The sequence below is a fragment of the Nicotiana sylvestris genome, chromosome 12 (genome assembly GCF_000393655.2).
Source record: "Nicotiana sylvestris chromosome 12, ASM39365v2, whole genome shotgun sequence".
NCBI lineage: Eukaryota > Viridiplantae > Streptophyta > Magnoliopsida > Solanales > Solanaceae > Nicotiana > Nicotiana sylvestris.
This window is the reverse complement of record NC_091068.1, coordinates 77,932,785-77,942,356: the sequence shown is the minus strand read 5'-3', so window position 1 is coordinate 77,942,356 and position 9,572 is coordinate 77,932,785. Positions and strand designations below refer to the sequence as shown.

The 9,572-nt window shown below is 37.1% G+C and overlaps 1 protein-coding gene and 1 long non-coding RNA gene across 2 annotated transcripts; one reads left to right on the top strand and one right to left on the bottom strand.

The window, feature by feature from the left end:
• Positions 1-4,395: 4,395 nt before the first annotated feature.
• On the bottom strand, positions 4,396-5,455 carry LOC138884292 (uncharacterized). The gene is made up of 2 exons (XR_011404457.1): positions 5,386-5,455; positions 4,396-5,306 (listed from the first exon to the last, which is right to left on the bottom strand). It is a non-coding gene; the product is annotated as an uncharacterized lncRNA (long non-coding RNA).
• A 586-nt stretch (positions 5,456-6,041) lies between these two features.
• On the top strand, positions 6,042-9,372 carry LOC104227241 (uncharacterized). The gene is made up of 5 exons (XM_070163930.1): positions 6,042-6,790; positions 6,871-7,873; positions 8,011-8,273; positions 8,889-9,138; positions 9,358-9,372. The coding sequence occupies exons 1-5, from the start codon at positions 6,042-6,044 to the stop codon at positions 9,370-9,372; spliced, it is 2,280 nt and encodes a 759-aa protein (XP_070020031.1).
• The last annotated feature ends 200 nt before the right edge of the window (positions 9,373-9,572 follow it).

Below are 9,572 nucleotides of genomic sequence, written 5' to 3'. Positions count from 1 at the left end.
GTGCACCTTATGGCAAATCACTGATAAAGGAAAGGCAAGTGGGCAACTTGCACAAGGCTCGAGTTCGATAATCAGGGCAGTAAAGTGACAAACAACGAGCTGAAATCGTATGACTCTGATTTAGCTGCACAAGTCATTTTTAATGATCTCTTGTGTGAGTTTTCTGTTGATATTAGGCTGAAGCCTTATATTGAGGAAATGGGAGGACCTTCTTACTTGGGGGCAAAAGAGTCCTCTCCAGGGGATCCAATCCCCAATGAAAATCTTCAAAGTGTGCCAAAGGCAACACTTATCAGTTGCAGTCAACCAGAAAGTGGAGTAGAGATAGCAAGACTGGAACAGAAGGCAGGGGAGCAAAGCATAAACACAAATATGGGGAATGATCATGTTGGAAGTGCTTTGGAACATCTAAAGCAATTTAGCTCTATCCAAGATTGGGAAATTGAGGAGGTGAATCCTATAGCAGTTCAACAACACAATCCAGTAATGGATAAAGACATGGATGCAACACTATGGGTCCATCAAAATATGATCAAATTGTGGAAAATGTTTGGAGTAGATTTTCAAGGCCATGAAGAAGAAGCACTGGAGTTGTTAATGCAAATTGACAGCTGCAGACAGGTAAGAAAGGTGGAGACATAGTTGGAGGTGAAGAAACAAAGATTCAAAGGATCATTGGAATTAAAAGAGTTAACTTCTTTTGATGTCAAATTTAAGAGTGACGGGAAAAGGAGTAGGGGAAGAGATCTATCAATCATTTCAATATGAAGATCAAAGTAATTTCCTGGAATGTAAGGGGATTAAACGATAAGAAGAAAAGGGAGATCATAAAAAGTCAAGTGCAGAATTGGAGGGCAGACATTATATGCATGCAAGAGACAAAAGTGGAGGGGGATATCGAGGAAATAGTCAGGCAAATATGGGGTGGTAGATAGGTGAGGTATGCAAGTGTAGAAGCTAGTGGCACGAGAGGGGGAATTTTGTTATTATGGGATTGCAGAGTATGGAAAGGGGAGGTGTTACAGACTGGTGCATACACTTTGACTTGCAAGTTCGACGCTCTTTTACAGAATTTTCAATGTCACATAACAGGAGTGTACGCCCCAAATTGTAGAATAGAAAGGAAAAAAGTATGGAGAGAAATTGGTGCAGTGAGGGGATTGATGGAAGGCCCTTGGGCGGTTTGTGGCGATTTCAACGTTACAAGGTACCCTTCTGAAAAACGGGAATGTTCAAGGAGGTCCAGAGCGATGGTGGAGTTCTCGGATTTTATAGAAGATATGGAGTTGATAGATCTTCGACTTGAAGGAGGCAACTATACTTGGTTCAAAGGGGACAATCATACAGCGGCTTCAAGAATTGATAGATTTCTCATTTCAGAAGAATGGGATGTAAGCTTCAGAAACATCAAACAAACTATCCAACAAAGGTTGATTTCAGACCATTCACCTATGGCTCTATACTGTGGTGCGTGGGAACAAGCTAAATCATACTTTAAGTTTGAAAATTGGTGGCTGAATGTGGAAGGTTTTGATGACAGAATTAGAGAGTGGTGGATATCTTTCGAATTTTCAGGAAGACCTGAATTACATTTTAGCTTGCAAGTTAAAAGCTCTCAAGGGCAAGCTAAAAGAATGGAGCAGAAGTTACGAAGGTAATTTGGGACTGCAAAAATCAAAATTGCTAAGTCAACTAGCAGATTTTGAGACAACACAACAACTAAGAGCGCTGACAGAGGAGGAATCAGTGAGGAAAGCAACTACTCTGATGGAGATTGAGGAACAACTCAAGAATGAAGAAATTGCATGGAGACAAAAATCAAGAGCTCTGTGGCTCAAAGAAGGGGACATGAATACAAAATTTTTCCATCGCACTGCAAATGCACACAAGAGAAACAACAACATTGATCAAATAATGATTCGACATGAAGTAGTCGAGGATCCAGAAAGAATAGAGAATGAGATCACTGAATTCTACAAGGAGTTATACACAGAACCTGAACAGTGGAGACCAACGGTCAATTTCGAAAATAGTTCAAGCATTTCTGAATCAGAAAGAGAGTCTTTACAGAGTAACTTTGAGGAACAAGAAGTGCTGAGAAGTCTGAAGATGTGTGCAAGTGACAAGGCTCCAGGTCCAGATGGATACACAATGGGTTTTTTCAGAAAGTGTTGGGACATTCTGAAGGAAGATATCATGGCGGTCTTTAACAACTTCCATTCACAGGAGATATTTGAGAAAAGTTTCAATGCAACATATATAACTTTGATTCCAAAGAAGACAGGTGCGAAATAATTGAGAGATTTCAGACCGATCAGTCTGATAGGGAGCTTCTACAAACTGCTCTCAAAAGTCTTAAACTGAAAGACTTAAGAGGGTGGTTGGGAAAATTGTCGATGCTCAACAAATGACGTTCATCAAAGGAAGACAAATAATTGATGCAGTGTTGATTGCAAACGAAGCTGTGGACTCAAGAATTAAAAAAAAAGAACCTGGAATCTTATGCAAATTAGATATCGAGAAGGCCTACGATCATGTGAACTGGAGCTTCCTACTAAGAATGTTAGAACTAATGGGTTTTGGGCAAAAATGGATTAGATGGATGAAATTTTGCAAATCTACTGTAAAATTCTCCGTTCTCATAAATGGATGTCCTAAAGGTTATTTTCATTCACACAGAGGTCTAAGACAAGGTGATCCTTTATCTCCATTTCTATTCATTATAGCCATGGAAGGATTGAACAACATGATCAAAACGGCTAAAGTCAGTGGATGAGTTAAAGGTTTTGAGGTAAACAGGAGTGGGGCTAACAATCTAGAGATCACACATCTCCAATATGCTGATGATACTCTAGTCTTCTGTGATGCTGAAAAAGATCAACTTAGATTCTTAAGGATCATTTTAGTTTTATTTTAGGGAGTCTCAGGATTACACATTAACTGGAGAAAGAGCAATATTTTTCCCATTAATGAAGTTAACAACATGGAGCAACTAACACAGATATTGGGAGGAGAAGTTGGGTCACTACCAACGGTTTACCTTGGGATGCCTCTTGGTGCAAGATCCAAATCAAAAGAAATCTGGAATTCAGTCATAGAAAAGTGTGAGAAGAAGTTGTCAAGATGGAAATCACAATACCTATCATTGGGGGGTAGGCTAGTTCTAATCAACTCAGTATTAGACTCACTACCTACTTACATGATGTCTTTGTTCCCAATTCCAGCAGGCATTTTACAGAGACTGGACAAACTCCGAAGATCTATCCTTTGGCAAGGTAACAAGGAGAAAAAGGTCTTCCATTTAGTTAAATGGAAGACACTCACAATGGATAAAAAACAAGGTGGATTGGGGATAAGGAATTTGAAGAATCAAAGCAAGACTCTTAGAATTAAATGGTTATGGAAGTACTCTCAAGAACCCCAATCTTTATGGGGCAAAGTGATCAAAGCAAAGTATGGTGAGGAAAATAACTGGGTGTCAAAAAAAGTCAGAACATCATATGGAGTAAGTGTGTGGAAATCCATCAGAGAACTTTGGCCCATAATGAAGAATCACTCCTCCATAAGAGTGAACAACGGAAGGAACACATCATTTTGGAATGATAACTGGTTAGGAATTGGAAGCTTAAAGGAAAGATACACAGATATGTTTGGTTTAGCACAAAACCAGCATAAGACAGTGGCTGATATGTGGAGTCATCAAGGATGGGAAATCGCTCTAAGAAGACAGTTGAATGACTGGGAGATAACAAGATTAGCTGACCTTTACAAGGAGCTGGAAGCATTTACAGGATTACAGGAAGGTTTGGATTCAATATGGTGGAAGAGGCATAACAGAGGGGTTTACCGAGTGAAGGATGCATATAAGATTTTGAATCATAATAACCAACTGGTAGACACATGGCCTTGGAAACATATATGGAAAACAAAAATTCCATACAAGGTAGCTTGCTTCACTTGACTACTAGCAAAGGAGACGGTTTTAACCCAGGATAATCTTATAAAAAGAGGAATTTCTCTGTGTTCAAGATGTTTTCTGTGTGGGGAAAATGCAGAAACTGTCACCCATTTGTTTCTACATTGCAAGATTACAGACCAACTATGGAGAATCTTTATTAGTCTTAGGGGTATTTCATGGTCAATGCCATACAGGCTTAAAGATGTCCTTTATAGCTGGAAGAAGCTGGAGCTGAAGCAACTAGTAGAGACAGATGGAGGACTGTACCGGCTTGTATTTGGTGGACAGTTTGGAGGGAAAGGAACACTAGATGTTTTGAAGATAGAAGCAATCCAGTGCAGAAGATCAAACTCAATTGTATTCTTCTTTTTTGTTTTTGGTGCAAACAGATGTACACAGAAGATACATTGACTATCATAGACATACTAGGATCTTGCTAGGTCTCAAATTAGAACATCTCCAATTCCTTCCCATGTAAATTTGGTTTTCAGTGCAACCTATGTACTGATATTTATAATATATACAATAGTTACCAATTCAAAAAAAAAAATTAAAACCTTAATAACTTACATACAAGAAAACAAAAATGGTTATCCTACTGCTGCAGATGACTTGTATCGCACATTTGGCTGTGTTGAGATTAGCCAATTTCAGAAGATTTATTCTTTCTAAGATTGTTTAGTAATTGAGTGAGATTAACAGGGACTATAACACCAAACAAAAGAATATTAGTAGATACCCAAACCATTCTTGCTTCTCTTAGCCAATCATTTGCACCTCCGTTTTCACAACCATAGATTCGTCTAAGATATCTTTATTAGGTTCCAAGTCTTAGGTTTATGGCTTCAGTAGTTGTTTACAAAAAGGTACGTACTTCATTTGTTTCTCCTAATGTATACACCACCAGCTACCCTGGTTGGTTGAATGTGAAACTAATCTTTTTCTCTCAACTCTTTTGGATCACACCTAGGATAACCTATGTATGTTGGGTGGTTTTAGCTTCTTTGGTATAACCTTGCAATCCTACACCAAGGACGCATCTTTTGCAATCTTACACCAAGGTATAACCTTGCAATCTTTCTTTTGTTCTACCCAGAAAGAATGTTTGGCATATCAGCCCTCCTCCATTCGCTCTAGCTGAAAAACCCCTCTCAGTAGACTAAGAAAGCTCAAACTTCATTCGCTCTAGCTCCTCCTCCATCTTCTTAAGTCGAGAATTATGAGTCGTCCTATCGAAATGCTCTTTCTCAACCTTGACTTTGCCGGCTTCCACAAGACCCCTCAACTCCAAATTCTCCCCATCATAACGACTGATCCGCTCTGAAATCTAGAAAGACATCACGTGGGCCTGGATGAACAAAGGGAAAATCACTTGAACATTGAAATCAAAGAAAAATGCAAGACTTAGTGTAATAAAAAGATCTTACCCGGAGAATACAGCTCGATATCACTACAACTTGAGGATGGCATCTTTTCCGGCCCAGGGGCGGATTTACCCTGGTTAAATTAGTCAATTTTTTTTATTAAATATATTTATAGCAGTAATCTGCTAAAGAAAAAACGCGTACAAGTAAAATAAAATGACACCACTAGGTCAAAGCAAGCTAATTGGTTCATGGGTTAATTCCCTGAAATGTGAGGCAGAGGTCGGGAGTTCGAAGCTCAGCAGCTTCGTTCCTTTCCTTTAAATTTTCAAGCAACACGTTTCTCTTTTTCCAGAAGCAGCGTACTTTTTTTATATTAATTAGAATTAGATGCATTGTAGGATACAATTACTCATCCAAATTGTGTAGGGAAAAAGATAACTAAACTACTTTTTTGTGTAGGAAAAGGATAATAAACAATATAAAATACAATTGGAACTCAATTATTTTAGACCTACTTTTTGGAAAAATATAGTCATTGAAATCGCCGAAATTGCTTGCCTTGAGTTGTTCTACTACTTTTAGTTTTTCTCTTTTTTTTTTTCTTTTCTAATTGGAATTTCTTCAAACATATATTACTTTTCTTTTTGAGTTAATTTTTGTGCAATTTATAGGGTTATCTAATTGATGTTTTGATTTATAATTCAGCTTAAATTCCAATGAAGAGATTTTATTCTGTAGTACCTTCCGAGCCTTCAAAACACGGATCAACATCTCAAAGTTCATCTAACTTGGAAGAAACGACCGATGAGTCAGAACAACGTCCACAAAGTGAAGTAGTTAATTTGGATTCTTTAGAGACTAATTCGGCTAAAAGATTAGCAATTCGAAAATATCATCTAAATGATCGTGATGCAGTAAGAAGAAGATATATTCAACAAGGTCCTTGCCGATCTCGAAATCACAATTTCCCTCAAAGAAATTTTTATGGGCAATTGCACCGCTTTAATCCTCGATGGTTTGTTGAGTACGATTGGTTGGAGTATAGCATAACAAAAGATGCGGCATATTGCTTCTATTGTTATTTGTTTCAAGATGAATGTATTAATCAAGGGGGAGGAGATGTATTTTCAAGCATAGAGTTTACAAGTTGGAACAAGAAGGATAGATTTGTCGTGCATATTAGTGGACCAAACAACATTCATAATCAGTCAAGAAGGAATTGTGAAGATTTGATGAGACAAAATCAATCCATTCAAAGTGCACTTGCTAAACAATCTGAACAACAAAAGTTAGAATACCGAACTCGTTTAAAAGCTGCAATTGATGTGATAAGATATCTTTTGAACCAAGGATTATCATTTCGGGGACATCGTGAATGTGAGTCATCTTTTAATAGAGGTAATTATATTGAACTTCTTACATGGTATGCAAAGCGATGTAAAATATTGATGATGCGTTTAAAAAAGCTCCAAAAAATAACCAATTGACTTCTCCATCTATTCAAAAGGATATTATCACTGCATGTAAGATGGAAACAATTAAGAGTATCATTAAGGATATAGATGATGATCACTTTTCTATCTTAGTTGATGAATCTCGTGATGTGTCATGTAAGGAGCAAATGACTATTGTTCCGCGTTACGTTGATAGAAGGGGAAGCGTGATTGAGCGATTTATGGGTATTGTTCATGTTCGTGATACTTCTGCATTGTCTCTAAGGAACGAAATTGTTAATTTACTTGCTCAACATTCTTTAAGTCCATCTTCTATACGTAGACAATGTTATGATGGAGCAAGCAACATGCAAGGTGATTTAAATGGTCTTAAGATCTTAATGCAAAAAGAAAGTAGAGGTGCTCATTCTATTCATTGTTTTGCTCATCAACTTCAATTAACTCTTGTTGCGATTTCTAGAAGATGTGATCAAGTACAAGAACTTTTATTATTGCTTTCCGATATATTGAATATGGTGGGATCTTCTTTCAAGCTTAGAGATGAACTTCGTGAATCTCAAGCAGAAGAAATAGAAGAGGCATTACGTAAAGGGGAGCTTGAAACTGGTAAGGGTTTGAATCAAGAATTGGGTCTTGCTAGAGCTGGTGATACTCGATGGGGATCTCATTATAAATCCTTTAATAATTTTATTATTATGTTTGGCCCTATTATTGATGCGCTTGATGCTATTGCTGTTAACGAACGTTTTGAAGAGAAATGTAAGGCAAAGGGATATCTTAAAGCATGTTTAACATTTGAAGTTGTCTTCACGTTGCATTTGATGCGTACGGTTTTAGAAATCATAAATGAGCTTAATGCAGCCTTTCAAAAGAAGGAGCAAGATATTGCAAATGCCATGCTACTTGTTGGAGTGACAAATGATCATTTGCAAACATTGAGAAAAGAAGGTTGGAATTCACTTATTGATGAGGTATCTAAATTCTGTATAAAATATGATATTTTTATACCCAAATTTGATGAGCTTTATGTTATCCCTGGAAGATCACGTCGTAGAGTTTCTGAGTACACTATTTCGCAGCACTATCGTGTTGAGGTATTTTGTAAAATTATTGATTGGCAATTTCAAGAACTCAATAATCGCTTTGGTAAGGTGACAACTGATTTGCTTCTTGGAGTTGCTTGCTTGAACCCAACTCACTTATTTTTTTTTCCAATTTTGACATTGAGAAGATATTGAGATTAGCTAAGTTATATCCTGATGATTTTGATAAATATTCAATGGTTGACCTTCGCTTTCAGCTTCAGAATTACATTGTTGATGTCCGAGATCATGATAAAAGGTTTTCTGGTCTTAAGGGACTTGGTGATCTTTCCATAAAACTAGTGGAGACAAAGAAGCATGGGACTTATCCTCTTGTTTTTCAACTAGTGAAATTTGCTTTGCTTTTGCCAGTTGCTACTGCTACAGTTGAGAGAACTTTTTCGGCAATGAAGTTGATAAGACCGATTTGCGGAGTCGAATGGATGATGAATTTTTTAGTAGTTGTTTGGTGCCTTATATAGAAAAGGATGTATTTAGTCTTATTCCTAATTCGGTTATTATGAATACCTTCCAAAATATGAAAACTCGTCGAGGAGAGTTGTAGTAAGGTAATTATTTTTAAAATATGATGTCGTTACTATATTTATTTCTTTGTCTACTTTAAATGTCGACACCACTTATGAAAAATCCTGCGTACGCCCCTGTTCTGGCCCCGACAAATCCACTCCCTAAGAACCTCTATGTAACACAAAGCTTACCGCCATTTTCGGAGGAACCGTCTCGGGAAGGAGTTGGAGTAGGGGTGGGCATATATCGGGTAAAACCGATAACCCGAACCGTTATTTATTTATTGGGTTATCGGTATTGGGTTATTGGGTTAACGGTTTGGTAACAGATTAATTTTTTTTATTGGGTTATCGGTTCGGGCTCAATTTTGCAATTCTGTTATTGGGTAAAATCGATAACCCAATAAGGATTAACTAATTTACTAGTTTACCCTTAAGTATATACATACTAGGGTTTCATAATTCATAGTTCACTCTTTAATTTCCCTATTCTTTCTCAGTTTCTCCGCCTCACGCCCTCACCAATCAGCTTGTCAAGACTCAGGCCGGCGTCAGTCGCATCACGCCCTCACCAATCAGCCCGTCAAGATTCAAGCCAGCGTCAGTCGCATTTCTCAGCTTCTTTCTTTCATTCTTCAGTCGCATCTTCACTTCATTTCTCAAATCAATCAGATTCTTCAGTCGCATTTTCATTTCACTCTTCAGTCGCATTTCTCAGCTGCATTCTTCAGCTTCATCTTGATTCTTCGTGTAAATTTTAGTTGCTTCATCTTCATCTTTTTCTTAGTTTGTTTGAAAGCATTCTGGCTCTGGATTTTTCTTAGTTTGTTTGAAAGCTGAAGTGAGATTTGTCGTGTGCTTTAATTGTTGAGCTGTTACGAAGTTATCTTGTGTCAGTTATTATAAAATTTATATTTCATAACTAATAAACTTGTATTTGTTATTCATTTAGATCCCTTGTGTTTGCAGAAAGTGTCGAAGTAAAAATATGACTGATATTCTGTTTTTTCATCACTGACTGATATTGGGATTTTTGTTTATATATTTTGGGTTGAAGAATGAAGGATATAAACTTTGGTTAGTGTTTATTTTATTGGATGTTGCAGTAAATTTAAATTCTTGTGAAATAGAACAGTTCTGAAAAGAGTTTTAGCAAAACAGTTCTTAAAATCTTATAAAATTGT